Raw genomic sequence first — 20,731 nt, forward strand, 5'->3', positions numbered from 1 at the left:
AATCAATAATCAATAATACAAATAAACAATAACCAATCCTCCACTCCCGGAAGCTCAATCACACTCCCTCCCAACTCCGGCTCGACCTGCTGGGTTTCCCACAGTCCTTTTATAATCAATGACCCAGAAGTACTCCTTCTCCGGGTCAAACTCCACATCGTCCTTCCTAAAGTGTCCAGGAAGTACTGCGGGCTTCCGTCCTTGTGACTCTGAAGTACTTCTTGGTTGATGTAACAGTAATAGTCCTAAGGTTCTTGGTGAGCTCCCCTGGTGGCACTCATGGCACCCAACAGGGCTGAAGAAACAGACTACATGTCCCATGCTGCCCTGCGGGAATCCGGGGGACCATTTCCGTCCAGGGGAGATGCCATCTAGCGTCCCGGAAGATGTAGTACCCTGAAAAGGCTATTCTTTCTCTTTATTTCAGTTGAGGGACATCCCGTCCATCACACTGGGCTGTGACTTTGGATCTCCCAGATCTCTTCCTGTCAGAGTTTCTTCCAGTTGCCTTTGGATTGCGTAAGATACCACTGTAGTCACTGACACTTGGATATTTTTTCTGCAATTTCTCGAAATGAATGGCCTAAACTTCTAAGGATAATAATGCTCTGTCTCATTTCATTTGTTAACTTCATTTATCTTGCCATTATCACTGGAATTTAAAACTTTCAGCAGTATGGAGCAAGAGTTTGCAAAACGCTACCGGAACGTTGACTGGAGTTATGTTCTGTGGTCAGACAAAACGAAAATCAATAAAGGTAGGTTTGGTGTGAAAAGAAGGATGTCCATACTGAACAGAGTCTGATCCCCACTATCAAGTAAGGTGGATGTTCTGTAACGTTGTGGGGCTGTTTTCCTCAACATGCCCTGGAAACCTTGTTAGGATACATGGCATGAGGGATTCCATGAAATTTCATGGAATTCTGACTTTAAATAGGGCTGTCTCTACCAAGAAAGTAACACTGAGTTGTTGTTAGATCTCCCAGCATGACAATGATTCAAAACATCCAAACCAACAGAAAAATGGTTAATGTAACACAAAATCAAGCTCCTGCCATGGTCATCTCAGTCCCTAAACATAAACTTAATTCAAAACATGTTTTCAGAGCTGAAAAGGAGAGTGTACAAGAGAATACCTAGGACCCTGGATTATGTCTAGGGATTCTGTAAAGAGGAATGGTCTCAGATTCCCTGCTTTATATTCTCCAACCTTACAATATGTTAAAGGAGGGAACTCAGTGCTGTTTTACTGACAAAGGGAGGCTGTTCAAAGTATTAAATGCAGGGGTGCCAATAATTGTACAATGTGTAGTTTTGTTGAAAATAGTCATTTCTTGATGGGGAACTATTTTTTCTCACAATCAAAATTTACTTTACTTAAAGGGTGGATTTGTATTTTTTCAGTGTGAGATTAAGGTAATTCACCAAAAGGTAATTTGAATATATTTTTTATTCATCTTTACCAAGGTGCCAATAACTGTGGAGGGGACTGTGTATATCTACTATATAAAATAAAACACTTAAAATAATAATAAAATAAGTCCAATCCCTTAGATCTGATTGGTCAGTTTGGGTTTGATGTGACTGGTCAGTTTAGCTTTGTTGACAAGACAAAAAGAGAAGTGCAAGTATGAGATGCACTAGGAAGAGTAAAGGTGCATGAGGCTTGCTGAAAGAGCTGCATTTAAACACGGCATATAAAAAAACGAATAGGAAGTAAGAAAAGTGCCTTGAAAATAATGACAGCATCTGAAAAGCAGTCTTTATGTGAATGCGCTTGAGAGGAGGATCTCTGTTAAGAAAGGTTCACAAACCCAAATACAGAGGAAAGACGCTGAAGGTACAGATAGGGCAAGGGATTATTTTTTAATTATTCTATTATCACTCTTCGACAGGTACCTTGGCTAGTATGTGTGTGTGTATGTATGTATGTACACCAATCAGGCCTGTATGGTAGAGTGGCCAGATGGAAGCCACTCCTTAGTAAAAGGTACATGGCAGCCCGCCTGGAGTTTGCCAAAAGGCACCTGAAGTACTCTCAGACCATGAGAAACAAAATTCTCTTGTCTGATGAGACAAAGATTGAACTCTTTGGTGTGAATGCCAGGCGTCACATTTGGAGGAAACCAGGCACTGCTCAACACCAGGCCAATACCATCCCTACAGTGAAGCGTGGTGGTGGCAGCATCATGCTGTGGGGATGTTTGTCAGCGGCAGGAACTGGGAGAATAGTCAGGATAAAGGGAAAAATGACTGCAGTAATGTACAGAGACATCCTAGATGAAAACCTGCTCCAGAGTGTTCTTGACCTCAGACTGGGGCGACGGTTCATCTTTCAGCAGGACAACGACCCTAAGAACACAGCCAAGATATCAAAGGAGTGGCTTCAGGACAACTCTGTGAATGTCCTTGAGTGGCCCAGCCAGAGCCCAGACATGAATCCGATTGAATATCTCTGGAGAGATCTTAAAATGGTTGTGCATCAACGCTTCCCATGCAACCTGATGGAGCTTGAGAGGTGCTGCAAACAGGAATGGGCAAAATTGGCCAAATATAGGTGTGCCAAGCTTGTGGCATCATATTCAAAAAGACTTGAGGCTGTAATTGCTGCCAAAGGTGCATCAACAAAGTATTGAGCAAAGGCTGTGAATACTTATGTACATGTGATTTCTCAGTTTTTTTTATTTTTAATAAATTGGCAAAAACCTCAAACTTTTTCACGTTGTCATTACGGGATATTGTGTGTAGAATTGTGTGATGAACAAAATGAATTTAATCCATTTTGGAATAAGGCTGTAACATAACAAAATGTGGAAAAAGTGATGCGCTGTGAATACTTTCTGGATGTACTGTATTTATCTATTTATATAATTTTCATTTGGATCTTGATCTTTGTTTGTCCGCGAATGAATTAGAAGAAGAAGCACTAGATGGCAGTAGAGAGACGACTAAAACATAGGCATTGCATTAAGAATCTCCTCCAGGCTTATACTACTGAAGACTGTAGTACTCCAGTCACACCTCAAAACACAGACATTCAAACTAAACAAATTGTTGTGCTTTAAATTAACTAAAGAGATCTTCGTTTGTCCGCGAATTCAACGCATGCGTAGACCACTTACCAGTTTAGTACGTTGTTGTTACTCACGAATGTCAACAATGTGCCGGAATAACGAAAGGGGTGGTGGACAGTGTCACTCTGGTTAGCTCCTGAGGCCTGGTTAGAGAATAAGATAGCCGAAGATAAAAGGTATGTGCCTACGCAACATATGAATGAAAGAAGGACAGTGGGTAAAATGAATGACAACGTAACAGCACATTCCAGAAATTATTATTGTTATGTTGTAGCCAGCGAGTGCTGCGCGTCTCTCAGTTGAACCGTGGCTTGCTCACATGTCAGTGAAGTGATCCCTATTTATGCTTTAAAGAGCCTGGATACCTATATGTCCCCCTTTTATAACCATTCCTCCGTCTATATTGCCTTACTCGTTGGATTGCCACAAAGCAACCTGCGAGATAGGAGAAAGGTTGAGAAGACATCGTGAGAGGAAATGATTGTCTCGTTTTCACGACTCTGACTGTGAACGGACAGAAGCAGAAATGCTCCTACACCACCACATAATTACTATTCGGACAGTGATTCCGAGTAGGCCGTTCCTATCGAATCAATGTCCAAGGGTTTTCTTTTGTAATTTTGTTTCCCTTATAAAAAATCATAATGCTGTGCGACGAAAAGCCCAGTTCACGACTGGCAGCCGCGTTTAAACAGGAAGCCCTTCACAGACAACTTTAATACGTGCAACGTAGTTGGGCGCACATGGCTAGTATATATATATATATATAATATATTCACACACACCTTAGGTTCTTAAAAGATAGAATTGCAAAATTTACAGTATTTTAAGAAGTACAATCAAAAGGTTTTGAAAATATTTGCTAGAAAAAGATAGAAAAAATAAATAAAATTGAATTTTCTGAGGTCCTTCTGTTGTAGAGCTGCTATTAGCATCAAATAAAACTACAGCTTATGTGGAACACTGCCAAAACAGCTTCTGACAAAATCCACTTATTAAGCTGGAGGCATGCTTCATGTGGAGATTGCATTCATCTGTAATGGGTGAACAAAACAATATTACAGCAGAGCAAACAAGACAACCAACAGTGTAGAAGTTTCACATGGCATGTTGTGGACACCCCTGGTGCAGGATCATTGGAGAGTGGTGAATAGATGTATGAAATTGTGCTTTAAAGTAGAAAAATCTCCAGAGTAAAGGAATCCCTTCCAGATTAGGATATCCAGTGTGTTCAAGCAAGAAAAATTACTAAAATAATTGTTACATTTATTTTAAAAAAAATTATGTTTTTTTTAACATTTTATGTCATGCAATGTCACAAAACATTTTTTTCTAATACTCTGTGAATATGATAAAACAGAAAGAGGAAGTGCTGTGATATTTATTTATTATTTTTGTCTCTCTCTTATATGTACCATCTGTCACACACATGCACATGGGAGGCAGCTAAAGGGCTTGGGTAAGGGCAATTCTGAATCAGAACGGGATGTGGCAGAGTGCAGTGACTCTTTTTCTCTTACTCCTGCAGACCATTCACGGGAGATTCCACCTGGCCCTCTTGACATCACTTCCGGGTCCGAGCCTATGGAAGAAGACCTTGCTGGTTCCGGCCCCTGCGATGTCACATCCGGACTCGAGCCTATAGCTGAAGACCCTTATAAGCCCGACCCCTTTGACTTCACTTCCTGTCTTCCCCTTTCAAAGCCTCCGTCTTTTCCCTATTCCCTCAGTTCTGTTTTGGATTCGGTTTTCTGCACATCAGTGCTGTGTAACATTTTTGCAGCCAGGATACCAATTATACGGGTGACTGCCCCAAACCTTGCTATGTCTTGTGGTCAATTTTGTGACACATCATATGAAGTGCTTTCACGATGGTTGAATAACGTTCACACTTTTACTTCTAAAATTTCCAAATCTCTCAGTACCTACTTAGTTGTCTCTTTTATCGCTGGGATGCTTGGAGGTTATCCACTTTTTCATATCAGAAGTCCACAGAAAAAGAAAAGTTTAGCGCATCTGCCATTTCACTCTCTGTATTTTTAATTACCCTTTACTATTCCTGATGCATTTCAATTCCTCCTTGACTGTTCTTTTACTATTACAAATTAATATAAATACTATACAATGTCTATGTACTGAGCTCAGATTCTGTGTCTGAGCCTTGTTCAAGTGGAATGTGTTCTCCCCATGTCTGTGTTCATGTATTATTTTGATACCGGTCTTTTAGGTAGTTTAAGATTTTTTTCCTACATCTCCAAAGAGCATTTAGGTTCAAGACTGGTTCTAGCTTTAACAACATGTGCCTAACCTCCCTTGATTCAGAATTGGATTAAGTGAGCTTTAAATATAATATTACGGCATTTATGTACATACTGTATGAAGTGTTGCCACAATAAGCTGAACCATTTCAAGGTGTTATAACCCTTCACTGAGTAAATGACAAGGAAGTGGATGAGCACTGCTTTTAGCTTGGTACATATCATAGCTCTGTTTTCAGCATAAGCTGCCAGTGAGGACGGTGATGATGCTCTTTTTTAGGTGAATTTTCCTAATATGCTGAAAGCACCTATTGTTGTCACCATTTCTGTTTTGACTCTCTGTCTGCTTGCATGAAAACACTTGGTCTCAATTAACCAGTTTTATTGAAATTTAGTACACTTATTCTCCAAAAAACTTTGGTTAAAACTTGAAAGGTTCAATTAAATTTGATAGTCTCCTATTTAAAAACCTTTGTTGAATTTTATAAATCATCTGTGTTAACACAGAGAAACATTCTGTATGACGCCAGTTACTGATTAATTTACTGTTTCCAATTTATCTTCAGAGAGGTCATTTCAACTTGTATATTTTCTTGATTTATATGTCCAACTAGGAGGGAACACACTATATTGTCAGTGACTTGCACAGTGACTGCACACCAACTCACTTTTTCTGTTACCTCACAACTGTAAAAGTAAAAAAAAAAAAAAAACTACTGTCATTACAGATACTGAGTTAACTTATCTGAAAAGCCATTGAAAAAGAAAGGAGATCCCTGCGTGTGGCTCTACAAGCATGGAGTGAGAAAACATTTAGCCAGTACCTGCCATATGTCACACTACAAACAATTTTACAGTAAGACTTCAATATACATTCAACTCTTCATTGGGTGCTTCTTTCAAAAATAATCCATTTAGGAGACCTTCCAGACCACAGCAACTAACAGTAGTACATCAATCGATGCAATCTTTGCATCGCTTGATGTCTGCATAAGAAATTTCACCTAATACAAACCTTTACCTATGTAAAATTTTAAAATGCTAGCAATACATATGATTACATTCTACTGTAAATTTTACTTTGAATATGCCTCATTCTTAACATTTAATAATGAAAAATGTGATAATTATGCCTTTGATTAAGTAAAATAAAAAATGAAAATGTTCTAACTTTCAAATAATTAACTAAGACCTTGAATGCAACTGAATGTTACATCATGTGTACATTTTCTCACTTGCCTTTGCACTGTCATCCTGAATAAAACCAAACTGTTTCCAAATAACATGGCTAATACTACTGCTTCTATTCTAAAGTCATCCTTTTCCAACCCTTGCATCATTTTTCTTCTCACTTTCAGTGCAACCACTAGGCAATGTTGGTGGAGTTGAGGCTGTCACAATTACAAAGATTGGTAGAGACTTTGCAGATTTTATTTAACTGTAAGAAGAAGGACACTGAGATATTGGCTGTTGCAGAATGTTCTTCTAAAAATCAAACTGAATAGAAAACGTCAACATATTGCTCATCAATACTGTATACTGAACTAAAAAAATGAATTCTAACAGAAGGCATTCACTGCAGTTAACATATTATTACGAACTTGTTTATTAAGAGTCCAACCTGTAAAGTAAGTGATTGCAAGTAATTGTCACAGTGATCAATACAATACAAAACAAAAAATCAACTGCTTAATGTACATACTAACTATGCCTGCCTTTCTCTGAAAATGTACTGACTTTCAATTTTATCAATGCACAAATTGGTATCAACTGTTAAGTTTGCCAAAATATCTTCTTTACAGCCTTCCTCAAATTAGTTTTTCACACCATATTCCCAACCAGCTGTACCAGCTGTGAAAGTAGAGGCGAAGATGTCAAGAAGTGCCTGCCTGACTGTTGCTGGATTGGACGGTTATATTAAATTCTCTGGAATCAGAACGGACTGATAGGGGTCAAGCATTGAAGAGGTAATCTGGTACACAGAGATTTCTGTTTGACATAGAAAGAAAAAAAATTGTAAGAAGCAGCTTAAAATGAAAAGAATGTTTGTTTTTTTGGAAAAGGTATTCATGTATATTGTAAAATTTTGATATTAAACATTACTGCCTGGAGAAAGACAGGTGTGGATGCCAGTCCTAATGAACAATATGGTAAGCATTATTTGCATTTGCAGAAATGGTAGTACTGATAAGTAACCTGAAAGGAGCATATACTGTACATAAAGAAGACAAACAGTGTCACAGATACAGTGGTGTGAAAAACTATTTGCACCCTTCCTGATTTCTTATTCTTTTGCATGTTTGTCACACAAAATGTTTCTGATCATCAAACACATTTAACCATTAGTCAAATATAACACAAGTAAACACAAAATGTAGTTTTTAAATGATGGTTTTTATTATTTAGGGAGAAAAAAAAATCCAAACCTACATGGCCCTGTGTGAAAAAGTAATTGCCCCCTGAACCTAATAACTGGTTGGGCCATCCTTAGCAGCAATAACTGCAATCAAGCATTTGCGATAACTTGCAATGAGTCTTTTACAGCGCTCTGGAGGAATTTTGGCCCACTCATCTTTGCAGAATTGTTGTAATTCAGCTTTATTTGAGGGTTTTCTAGCATGAACCGCCTTTTTAAGGTCATGCCATAGCATCTCAATTGGATTCAGGTCAGGACTTTGACTAGGCCACTCCAAAGTCTTCATTTTGTTTTTCTTCAGCCATTCAGAGGTGGATTTGCTGGTGTGTTTTGGGTCATTGTCCTGTTGCAGCACCCAAGATCGCTTCAGCTTGAGTTGACGAACAGATGGCCGGACATTCTCCTTCAGGATTTTTTGATAGACAGTAGAATTCATGGTTCCATCTATCACAGCAAGCCTTCCAGGTCCTGAAGCAGCAAAACAACCCCAGACCATCACAGAACCACCACCATATTTTACTGTTGGTATGATGTTCTTTTTCTGAAATGCTGTGTTCCTTTTACTCCAGATGTAACGGGACATTTGCCTTCCAAAAAGTTCAACTTTTGTCTCATCAGTCCACAAGGTATTTTACCAAAAGTCTTGGCAATCATTGAGCTGTTTCTTAGCAAAATTGAGACGAGCCGTAATGTTAGTTTTGCTTATCAGTGGATTGCGTCTTGCAAATCTGCCATGCAGGCCGTTTTTGCCCAGTCTCTTTCTTATGGTGGAGTCGTGAACACTGACCTTAATTGAGGCAAGTGAGGCGTGCAGTTCTTTAGACGTTGTCCTGGGGTCTTTTGTGACCTCTCGGATGAGTCGTCTCTGCGCTCTTGGGGTAATTTTGGTCGGCCGGCCACTCCTGGGAAGGTTCACCACTGTTCCATGTTTTTGCCATTTGTGGATAATGGCTCTCACTGTGGTTCGCTGGAGTCCCAAAGCTTTAGAAATGGCTTTATAACCTTTACCAGACTGATAGATCTCAATTACTTCTGTTCTCATTTGTTCCTGAATTTCTTTGGATCTTGGCATGATGTCTAGCTTTTGAGGTGCTTTTGGTCTACTTCTCTGTGTCAGGCAGCTCCTATTTAAGTGATTTCTTGATTGAAACAGGTGTGGCAGTAATCAGGCCTGGGGGTGGCTACAGAAATTGAACTCAGGTGTGATACACCACAGTTAGGTTAATTTTTAACAAGGGGGCGATTACCTTTTCACACAGGGCCATGTAGGTTTGGATTTTTTTTCTCCCTAGATATTAAAAACCATCATTTAAAAACTGCATTTTGTATTTACTTGTGTTATATTTGACTAATGGTTAAATGTGTTTGATGATCAGAAACATTTTGTGTGACAAACACGCAAAAGAATAAGAAATCAGGAAGGGGGCAAATATTTTTTCACACCACTGTATTTAAAATATATTTTTAAATACATGACAATCACGTAAGCAACTGCACATTTGAATAACTTTTGTGACTTCAATTGCTGTCACCAACTTTAAGATGTGTTTAACAACAGTTTTTCTGTTTTCATTACAACCTAAACAACGGCACAACTTGCATTTCCATATGCAAATCTCTAATGAACAGAGCCAACTAGAAGATTGTCTGCTGTGCAAAGGGTAATCATTCAGATATTATTTTATTGATTTTTTTAGCAGAAGCATTTTTAGATATTGCTCAGGCATTTACATATTTTCAATACCACACATTTCATTTTATCTCCTGGCTTTTTTTCTGTATGTATTCTAAGGAACCAAACATTTTTCACTTATGACTCTTTACTTCCCCCTTGTGTACATACAGCACGTCACTATTGTGAAAGCAACACGAAAAAAAAAAAAAAGAGAGTACAGTAAATGATGTGGAAAGTTGTAGAATATCACATATTCTTAAGTATGCCCTACTATGAGACATAAATATTTATAACTCTAGGGATTTTAATAATAAAACTATATAACTTGGGATTGTAGAATAAACCTTATTTGAATTAGACTACAATATTAAAAAGTTACCTGACCATTACACTTACTTACTTACTTACTTCCAAAGCCCCGGTACTCCATTATAAACAAATTAAATGCTTTTACCAGGATAGATTTACCTGAATTACATAGTATAATCTCTCAACTGAAACCCTCCACCTGCGTCCTTGACCCAATACCAACCAGGTTTTTCAAAGAAATATCAGACGCGCTAATTTACAATATTCTGGACATATTTAATTTGTCATTAGATACGGGGGTCTTTCCAGACTGTCTTAAGACTGCTGTAGTTAAACCCCTACTTAAGAAACATAATCTCGACCCCTCTGCCTCTGAAAATTTTAGACCCATCTCCAACCTGCCCTTCTTAAGTAAAATTCTAGAGCAGGCAGTCATTTTGCAATTAAATGACCACCTCAATAAACATGCTATTCTTGATAAATTTCAGTCAGGTTTCAGAAAAAATCACAGCACAGAAACTGCACTCGTTAAAGTAGTAAATGACTTGCGGGTAAATGCAGACAGAGGCCATTTATCTGTTCTCATCCTCTTCAATCTGAGTGCCGCATTTGACACCATTGATCACAATATTCTTAGAAATCGCCTTAGTCAATGGGTGGGCCTCTCTGGCAGTGTCTTAAATTGGTTTGAATCCTACCTGGCAGGTAGAAAATTCTTTGTGAGTTGTGGTATTCACATCTCAAAGACACATGTTATTCTATATGGTGTTCCACAAGGCTCTATCCTGGGTCCGCTGTTATTCTCAATCTACATGCTTCTGTTAGGTCAGATTATCTCAGGTTACAACGTGAGCTACCACAGCTATGCTGATGACACACAGCTGTACTTATCAATAGCACCTGAAGACTCCGACTCTTTCGATTCACTAACACAATGTCTTACTGGTATTTCTGAATGGATGAATAGTAATTTTCTCAAACTAAATAAAGAGAAAACTGAAATCTTAGTAATTGGCAATAATGGATTCAATGAGATTATCAGAAATAAACTTGATGCACTAGGATTACAAGTTAAGACGGAAGTAAAAAACTTAGGGGTAACCGTTGACTGTAATCTGAATTTTAAATCGCATATTCATCAGACCACTAGGACAGCATTTTTTCACTTAAGAAACATAGCAAAAGTTAGACCTCTTATATCATTGAAAGATGCTGAGAAATTAATTCACGCTTTTGTTTTCAGTAGACTAGATTACTGTAACGCACTCCTCTCAGGACTACACAAAAAAGACATAAATCACTTGCAACGAATGCAGAATGCAGCTGCTAGAATCTTAACTGGGAAAAGAAAATCCGAACACATTTCTCCAGTTTTGATGTCACTACACTGGTTGCCTGTGTCATTCAGGATTGACTTTAAAATACTGCTTATGGTTTATAAAGCCTTAAATAATCGCGCTCCATCTTATATACTCAGCAAAAAAAGAAACGTCCTCTGACTTTCAACTGTTTTTACTTTCAGTAAACTTAATGTGTAAATATTTGTATGAACACTAAAAGAGTCAACACCATTAGACATAAACTAAAAATGTTTCACAATGTGTCCCTGAATGAAGGGAGGCTCAAAATCAAAAGTACCAGTCAGTATCTGGTGTGGCCACCAGCTGCTTGAAGTACTGCAGTGCATCTCCTCCTCATGGACTGGACCAGATTTGTCAGTTCTTGCTATGAGATGTTACCCCACTCTTCCACCAAGGCACCTGCAAGTTCCTGGACATTTCTGGGGGGAATGGCCCTAGCCCTCACCCTGCGATCCAACAGGTCCCAGACGTGCTCAATGGGATTGAGATCCGGGCTCTTCCACTGCGAGGATGATCAGCTGTCCTTCCTGTCTCCCTGTAGCGCCGTCTTAGGCGTCTCACAGTGCGGACATGGCAATTTATTGCCCTAGCCACATCAGCAGTCCTCATGCCTCCCTGCAGCATGCCTAATGCACGTTCACGCAGATGAGCAGGGACCCTGGGCATCTTTCTTTGGGTGTTTTTCACAGTTGGTAGACAAGTCTCTTTAGTGTCCTGCGTTTTTAGAACTGTGACCTTAAATGCCTACTTTCTGTAAGCTGTTAAGGTCTTAACGACAATTCCACAAGGTGCATGTTAATTAATTGATTATGGTTAATTGAACATGCATGGAAAACATTGTTTAAACCCTTTACAATGAAGATCTGTAAAGTTATTTGGATTTTTAAAACATTATTGTTGAAATACACAGTCCTGAAAAAGGGATGTTTCTTTTTTTGCTGAGTATATATCGGAATGCCTGACACATTATATTCCAAATCGTAACCTTAGATCTTCAAATGAGTGTCTCCTTATAATTCCAAAAGCTAAACTTAAAAGAAGTGGTGAGGCGGCCTTCTGCTGTTATGCACCTAAAATCTGGAATAGCCTGCCAATAGGAATTCGCCAGGCTGATACAGTAGAGCAGTTTAAAACACTGCTGAAAACACATTAGTTTAACATGGCCTTCTCATAACTTCACTTTAACTTAATACTGATACTCTGTATGTTCAATTCATCACAATAACTATTCATAGTGGCTCTAAAATCCATACTGACCCCAACTCTCTCTTCTGTTTCTTTTTCCGGTTTCTTTGTGGTGGCGGCCTGCACCACCACCTACTCAAAGCATCATGATGCACCAACATTGATGGACTGAAAGCCAGAAGTCTACGTGACCATCATCATCAGGTCCTTCCATGAAAACCCTAAATACAAAGAGGACTGTTTGACTTATGTTAGGTAGATTGCCCAGAGGGTACTGGGCGGTCTCGTGGTCTGGAACCCCTACAGATTTTATTTTTTTTCTCCAGCTTTGGAGTTTTTTTTGTTTTTTCTGTCCACCCTGGCCATCGGACCTTACTTATTCTATGTTAATTAATGTTGACTTATGTTTATTTTTTATTGTGTCTTCTATTTTTCTATTCATTTTGTAAAGCACTTTGAGCTACATTTTTTGTATGAATATATGCTATATAAATAAATGTTGATTGATTGACTGTCCAACCAAAATTTACAATTTATATGCAAGTTTAGGGCTAGCACAGGTCTGGTGAACTATAGTAACATTGATAGATTCAATGGGGATGACCATTGCTTATAGCCTACTATTTCAGTCTAAGCATCTGAATGATTTTATACTTTTTTGCATTATTTTTCATGTCACATAAACTGTTTTTAATGTGACATTGCCTTATTGAAAATATTAAGTGGGTTTTTGAACTATATGAAGTCAGGAAAATATAACTCACTTGTGTGATTTGATGGTAGGAGGAAGCTGTTTGTGATCTCCAGCTAAGAGGCACTTTGGTGCTTTCAGAAGTGGAATCCAGCAGCTCCCCTCCAACGCCTGGGTACACTCATCAATTACAACTAGGTCAAAGTAATCTTCTGGAAGCAGTTTCAATTGACCATCATCAGAAGCACCTAAAATGAGAGCCAGAATGAACAACTATGACAAATTATGAAATACAAAAGGGTCTAAAATAACTCAACATCAGGTTAAGCAACCCAGCTCTTACACAACTGACTTTGGGAAAGTAAACTCAATCTTAGGTATAATTCATTAGTTTTGATTGAGAGGCAAATCATCCATACAGTCCTTACTTACTTATACAAAAAGGGTCTACCATCATGTAGCACCTGCAACACTTGAGAACCCACTGACATTATAATGATTATATTTCACAAACAGCATGGCCAAAGAAGCACCTTGCATGCAAACTTTCAAAGTGCATTGAAAAGTATTATTTGTATACAATAAATACACTGAAACCTTACACTGAAACACAGTGCAAATTAAAAAAAATCAAATGCAATTAAAGGGACTAGAGTTGCATCAGGTGTTTTGGTCAATTCCTTACATGTTCAGCATGAAAAATGTTATGTCGATTTGCAATATTTTTATGTTGGTGAACATAAGGAGCACCCAAGTTATGAAAAGTCCATGTGGCAGAAGTAGAACACTTACTTATTTTGAGATGCAGCACTATACAGAAATAAGTACTGACTAAATGTGATGTACCTAACAAATAAGAACAACTAGTATGTTGACTGGCCAGGATAAAATAACAGGTTGATTTTCTTGTTAGTCAGAGAGATGGGCTGTTTAAGAAGAGCTCACAAAACTATAGCTGAGACTATGGCTGAAGACACCACAGCTAGTAGCCCTTTGCACTGCAGCTATACAGTGCTGGCTGCATCAGGCAGAAGAAAACCTTATCTGTCTGCGGTCTAGTATTTAACATACCACAACAGAATGGTAAAAAGAATTAAAGTGCAGAGACTGCTGCTGAACTCGCTGCAACTGTTAAGCCTTCGTAAAAAAGCGCCACTTTGTTAGGCAACACCTTACTGCCTGTCAGAAAAATGGACGAGCATGAGTGTGCTGGAAGATTGGCGGATGACTGCTAAATCTGGCATGGGCTGTGATTTTGAATCACATAATCTGAAATGCTGTAATTCTCTAGGTAATTTAAATTAACCCAAATGCCAAATTCTATCACAGTAGTATGCAAAGTCTAGGTAACTATAATTACAATATATATTTCTGCTGTAAATATCACACAAAATCATCATTTACTTACTCAATTGAAACAGATAATTAAATATTTTCAGTTACCAATTCGGTATAACCTGATAGTTGTTAAGGGACACCCCATGATTTTTTTTAATATGTACTGTATAAATTAAAATTATATGAACACTTTATTTTGCTTCTATTTTTACAAATGTTTGAAATACAGAGATGTATACATGAACCTCACCAGTATTTGTAGCTAATATAACATCTGCCCCCTTTAAGATCTGGGTGATGGATGACTCTTCTCTCTGTCTTAGTTCTTTCCGTAAGGATTTAATCTCTCCATACAAATGACTTTTTTCACATTTGACCTGAACCTTCTTCATTTTTGCCTAAATAAAACAATCAGGCATAATCGGGTTTTATAATATCAGAACAAAATATTTTCAAAACTCAATACCAAGAAAGACATTGTTAAAGATACGAAATACTTGATATTCTTAATCAAAAACACAACAAGCAAAATAATCCTAATTTCAATAACAAGAACACATTGTAAATCAAATCATTTCACAGGTCCGCACAGTACACCAAATTTTCATTTTCTAGTTACAAACACATTTAAAATTGTTATTGTTAATAAAGCATTTAGCACAAGACATGTATCACAATGTAACATTTAAACAGTATAAAAGCTTTCAAAATGTGCATCTGATATGTAAGAAAAACATTTTTTTGATTTCTAACGTGCACCTTCTCCTGAATCTGCTTTTCCAGTGCAGATCTTTAAAAATGCACAGCAGGAATGGATGAAAGGTTGAGGTCACTTCTATACACTCAAACACCCATTAACTGACCTGGCAGCATTTTTACTGTTGATGGCAATCTAAATATCATTCGAATTGACTTCTGATAAAGCTGTGTACAATTGTTTTAAAAAGCTGGACAAATATAGAGAATATTTACATTCATAAACAGCATCTTCATTAGTGATCTTATCAATTACATACTTACAAAAGCTTGATCAATGTCTGTTCTAATGTCCTTGATGATCTGTGTGCTATCACTGTGGGCAAGTACAGCATCCAAGCAATGTTTCTGAATTGACTCCAAGAGACGAGCAGGGTGCCCGAGACGTAAAACCTTAACTTTATTCTTTGCCAACCTTTCAACTAAGTTGTCCACTGCCACATTAGATGGGGCACAACAAAGAATCTTTGGGTGGAGGTAAAATACAAGATTTTAATTGGAACAGGTTTTATTACAGTAAAAAAAAATGAAATACAAGATTTTAACAGGAATAGGTCTTACTATTATTAAAGTAATAAAATAATGTAGAATCTTCAAATTAGGAACACTCATTGGCTCAGTCCTAGTCCTTCTATAGCATTTTATTGTATTTCCTTAGTCTTTAGTATCTGCTTATATTATCTTATACAGGGTGAGCCAAAATGAAGTACCACATTTCTCAAGGTCATTGCGCGAGGTAGAGGCAGTCAAGGGGGTTGGGGTGGGGGTCCTTTGATAGGCAATTCCTTGTAGTTTTCAGTCAGAAACATGCCCTGGTTCGGTGTGCACTGTACTTTTGGTGCCAAAGTGTTCTTCAAAAACAATGAATCCATCATCACTACGCAATATGCCTTTCCGAACGCAGTTCAGCATTCCTCCTAATGGTGTCACAAATCAGATAACAACTCTTCAGTGGGTGGCTAAATTAAGACAGATGGGTAGAACGTTGGACAGAAAATCTCCATGCCGTCCTCAGACTGTACGAATGCCTGAAAACATCCAAGCTGTAAGGGCATCGATTTTGCAGTCTCCTAGACGTTCAGCGTGCAAAACTGCTTCTGCCTTAGGCATTCCCAACATGAGAAGACATTCGACCGCGTCCCTCGGAGCATCCTGTGGGGGTCATCCAAGAGTACGGGGTACAAGGCTCGTCGTTACGAGCCATTCAGTCCCTGTACAGGAGGAGCAGGAGCTTGGTTCACATTGCCAGTAATAAGTCGAACTTGTTTCCTGTTGAGGTTGGATTTCGCCAGGGCTGCTCTTTGTCACCGATTCTGTTCATAAGTTTTATGGACAGAATTTCTAGGCGCAGCCAAATAGCGGAGGGGGTCTGGTTCGGTGACCTCAGAATCTCATCTTAGCTATTTGCGGATGACGTGGTTTTGTTGGCTTCATCGAACAGTGACCTCCAGGTCTCACTGGAGCGGTTTACAGCCGAGTGTGAAGCAGCAGGGAGGAGAGTAAGCACCTCTAAATCCGAGGCCATGGTTCTCTGCCGGAAAAGGGTGGAATGCTCTCTCCGGGTTGGGAAAGCATTACTGCTTCTGTGGAGGAGTTCCAAGTATCTCGGGGTCTTGATCACAAGTGACGGAAGAATGGAGCGGGAGGATGACAGACGGATCGGTGCGGCATCTGCAGTAATGCAGGCTCTGCAACGGTCTGTCGTGGTGAAGAGAGAGCTGAGCCAAAAGGCGAGGCTGTCGATTTATCAGTCGATCTACGTTCCTACCCTCACCTATGGCCATGAGCTTTGGGTAGTGACCAAAAGAGCAAGATCGTTCATACAAGCAGCCAAAATGAGTTTTCTCCGCAGGGTGGCTGGACTTTCCCTTAGAGATATGGTGAGGAGTTCAGTTATCCGGGAGAGACTCGGAGTAGAGTTCGCTGCTTCTCCACATTGAGAGTCAGTTGAGGTGGTTCAGGCTCCCAGGGGGGGGTGGGGGTTGTTCCGGGCTTGTCCCAATGGAAGAAGGCCACGGTGCAGACTCAGGACACACTGAAGGGATATCTCCCGGCTGGCCTGGGAACACCTCGGGGGTCCCCCAAGAGGAGCTGGAGGAGGTGGCCGGGGAGAGGGAGGTCTGGGCTTCCCTGCTTAGGCTGCTACCCCCGTGACCCGACCTTTGATAAGCGGTGGACAATGGATGGATGGATGAAGAGGATTTTGCATGAGGACCTTAATTTCCATCCAAACAAAATGATGGCAGTGCAGGAACTTGGTGAGAAAGACTGGGAGAGCCGTAGAGAAGTGTGCGCGAACATTCTGCAAACCGTTCATCAAAATGCCATCGTCACGTGCAGCGACGAGGCACATATCCATTTGAATGGTTGCGCAAATAAAACTTTCGCTACTGGACTGAAACCAACCTCGTGAACTTTTTCAGAGACCCCTTAACAGTAAGCTTGTTACAGTTTGGTGTGCCGTTGCAGAATTTGGCATTGTAGGCCCTTACTTTTTTGAGGAAGGGGGAGCAACAGTCACCATCACTTCAGTACGTTACACTGAAATGCTAGAGAACTTTTTGCGACCCCAACTGGAAGAAATGGATGTGGTGTACAGTATGTCTGACTTCAACAAGATGGAGCAATAGCTCATACGCGCGTAGATGTCCATGCAAGTTGTTCCCAGGGAAGCTGATCTATGTAAGATGTTTCCAGGGAAGCTGATCTCCCTGCACAGTGATGTAAGGTGGCCTTCATGTTCGCCTGATCTCGCTCCATGAGATCTCTTTTTGTGGGGCTATCTAAAGTCGAATGTATACACACACCGACCTCAAAACCTTGAAGTCCTCAAGGACACTATTCACCATGAAATCACCGCTATTCCACTTGAAATGGCCAAATGAGTCATGCGAGCGTTCAGAAATCGTATTGAAGAGTACATTGCTAATGAACACAGTGAAAAAAATCTATTTTGTACAACCTTTCATGTGTTGTAATGAAATGTATTTTATCTTGTAACAGTTCTGTAGAATAAATATTTGAAATGTGGTACTTCTTCTTGGCTCACCCTGTATTATCAAATCAAATTTTATTTTCACATACAGCTATACACAGTTGAATATGTAGTGAAAGCAAAACTCCAAGACTGTCCACTAGAAAGAATTTTAAAAAGGCAATAAACAATATATACACAGCTCTATAAATATCAATAAATACAATAGCAGCAGTAGTGTGCTTTATATTAATACTGTAAATACATTGAAAAAATTTGTTTATTTAATTAAGCATACATACACATGACATATGAGAACTGAATTTATTATACATATTTAGCTGTCTACATTATCACTATAATATCTTTCAAAAGTATTCAGACCTTTTATAAAGTTTTCACCTATTGCTGAGCTAATAATAACACAAAACTAATCCAATATGTGTTTCCATTAAAAACTTACTTAATCAAGATGACCTACTTTAAAGACAATATGCATTATATTTCAGTATATACTGTATCTTTAAGGCAAAAAACTGCATATGATGCATACAAAAGTATTCTTACTCCCTCAATTTGGTACCTCTTACAAATTTAAAATTTTTAGGGTAAAACCTCACCTTTTAGTCTTTAGATGTGTAATAAATCACTTTTTTGGGGTAAACCTCCAATGTGTTTAGAACTCAACTGTCATTTCAAAGAAGGTGAAGGCAAAGTTATAAAATTGCAAAGATTAATGGGTTATATTAAAGGGTTTGGATTGGTAAATAAAAACTGGTAGTTAAATTACTCCACCCAGAAAAGCAAAATAAAACAAGGAAGAGTGTGGTGCAAATCTAACACTACCCATGACCATAAACATACAATATTCAGAGTGTAAAGTAATGGCAGCTAAATCAGATGAGGTGATGCTTCTCATCACCAGGCACAAGCAATTCATGACAGCTGAAGTTCGATATTCCTGTTTCAGGAAAACATGATGCCAAGGAAACATTGCAGTAACACAAGTATACAAACATAAACATATCTGAGGGGTCCAGTTAAAATTCTTATCTCAGTCTCAAAAAATATTTTTGTTGCACAAAGCCTGTGGTCGCCTAACTCAAAAGACTTCAGACAGTTATTGTGGCAAAAGGTGCCTCAGGAAAAAATCACTGTCTGAAAACAAGCTGTATATTTCAATTATTGGCTTTAAGATGCTGTACTTGAATTTTGCTTTTAAAATATTCCTTCTTGACCATGTAAATTTACAATTCAAATTTAGACTGGAATAACATGCAAAAGTATTACATTTTCACTATAATGCTAGCAGTGTTTGGAAAAATTTAAAAGGTGCAAACACTTTTTGCAAAAGTACTGCACTTAAAATTCCAGCTTTAAATTCAGTCCTGAAAATAAATGTTTTCTGAGATACTGTATATGCAGAGTGTCCATACTGGAGATTTAAGTCTATAACAACAAATTTATTCATTTTTATTGAAATTCACAGTTTTGTACAAATATATGTAAAAAAAATAATAAACAAGGAAATCTTTTTATCTGCTTTATTCTAATGGCATGGAACTAATGAGAACCACACAAGTAGCACAGAAGCAAGAGTATTACATAGAATTGCTAGATTTCTCATATGGCCGCAAGCAGACAATTACATCATGCTGCTTTCATCAGCTGAAAATACTACACTGCCCAACATGCTGAGGAAGCTCAAAAAATGTAAAATGTAAAAAGCTGCAGTACCTTTTTTCTATTATTTTAATTTCTGCTAAGACATTCATTTTCTTTCTGGATTTTGCTCTTTACAGCACAAAACAGAATTGCTTACTTTCATGCCCTTTTTGACAGCTTGCAGGACAATCTCAACCACTGTGGTAGTTTTTCCCGTACCAGGTGGTCCGTGGATTATGGCAAGCTCTCTCTGGGACATAGCAAACTCAACAGCTGCTTTCTGGGATTCATCCAAAGAGCTGTTATAAAAGTTCAATTGTCCTACATAAAAAGAGAGACATGTTTTAACAGAATAAAGCATCATTTTGAACTGCACTGTTTGCAGCAACAGAAGTATAATGCTTGTGGTTTCTGTTCTTTGTGGACCTGATTTTAAACACAAGTTACAGTACTAAAAACAAACACACTTTAGGTGGATTAGAAACTCTTTTCCTGTACTAGAAATTTTTTGCAAATACAATAAGGTAAAAAACAATCATAAGTTATTAATTAATTATAAGAAAAAAATGGTGTCATATCAAGTAATGCCACATTTAACCCAGAAGTCTTGACAGTTTCATTAATGGTTTGTTTACATTTTTATTATACAAGACAATATCAGACAAAGACTAAAAGCTCTACTAACTTTGGTCTTGTGACAAACTGGGCTCTGAAGATCCAAAGAGGACTCCTATCAAATGAGCTGCATTGCCACCATGGTACTGTTTGAGCGAATTCAAAGCACTAAAATGACCAAAAAAAAAGTTTAACATGAGACATCTTAACTGTAAGATGATTGATATATTTGGTTCAGTGATTATTTTAATTCAGTGCTGGTTGCTTCTAGAAAGAACTCTGTAGATAACATAAAACAAGCACCCATAGGAAGGCACGTGAACTGAAAACAAAACACAGCATAAGGTATTTAAAAAATGTGTGACAGAAAATGTGTAAACTTACTGAAAGAAACAAACATAATTATTCTGTGAA

At 38.4% G+C, this 20,731-nt stretch overlaps 1 protein-coding gene across 3 annotated transcripts in view; it reads right to left on the minus strand.

Moving 5' to 3' along the window:
• ighmbp2 (immunoglobulin mu DNA binding protein 2) overlaps nt 1-20,731 on the minus strand; it is an 87,863-nt gene that overhangs the window by 48,806 nt on the left and 18,326 nt on the right. For all 3 annotated transcript variants that reach the window (XM_039744821.1, XM_039744830.1, XM_039744840.1), the window contains exons 5-9: nt 20,388-20,485; nt 19,860-20,023; nt 15,328-15,528; nt 14,558-14,705; nt 13,043-13,217 (exon numbers count right to left, since the gene is read on the minus strand). In XM_039744821.1, the coding sequence (XP_039600755.1) occupies nt 13,043-13,217; nt 14,558-14,705; nt 15,328-15,528; nt 19,860-20,023; nt 20,388-20,485 (786 nt within the window). The remainder of the gene's footprint in view (nt 1-13,042; nt 13,218-14,557; nt 14,706-15,327; nt 15,529-19,859; nt 20,024-20,387; nt 20,486-20,731) is intronic.

This window comes from Polypterus senegalus, chromosome 1 (genome assembly GCF_016835505.1).
Source record: "Polypterus senegalus isolate Bchr_013 chromosome 1, ASM1683550v1, whole genome shotgun sequence".
Classification (NCBI taxonomy): Eukaryota; Metazoa; Chordata; class Cladistia; order Polypteriformes; family Polypteridae; genus Polypterus; species Polypterus senegalus.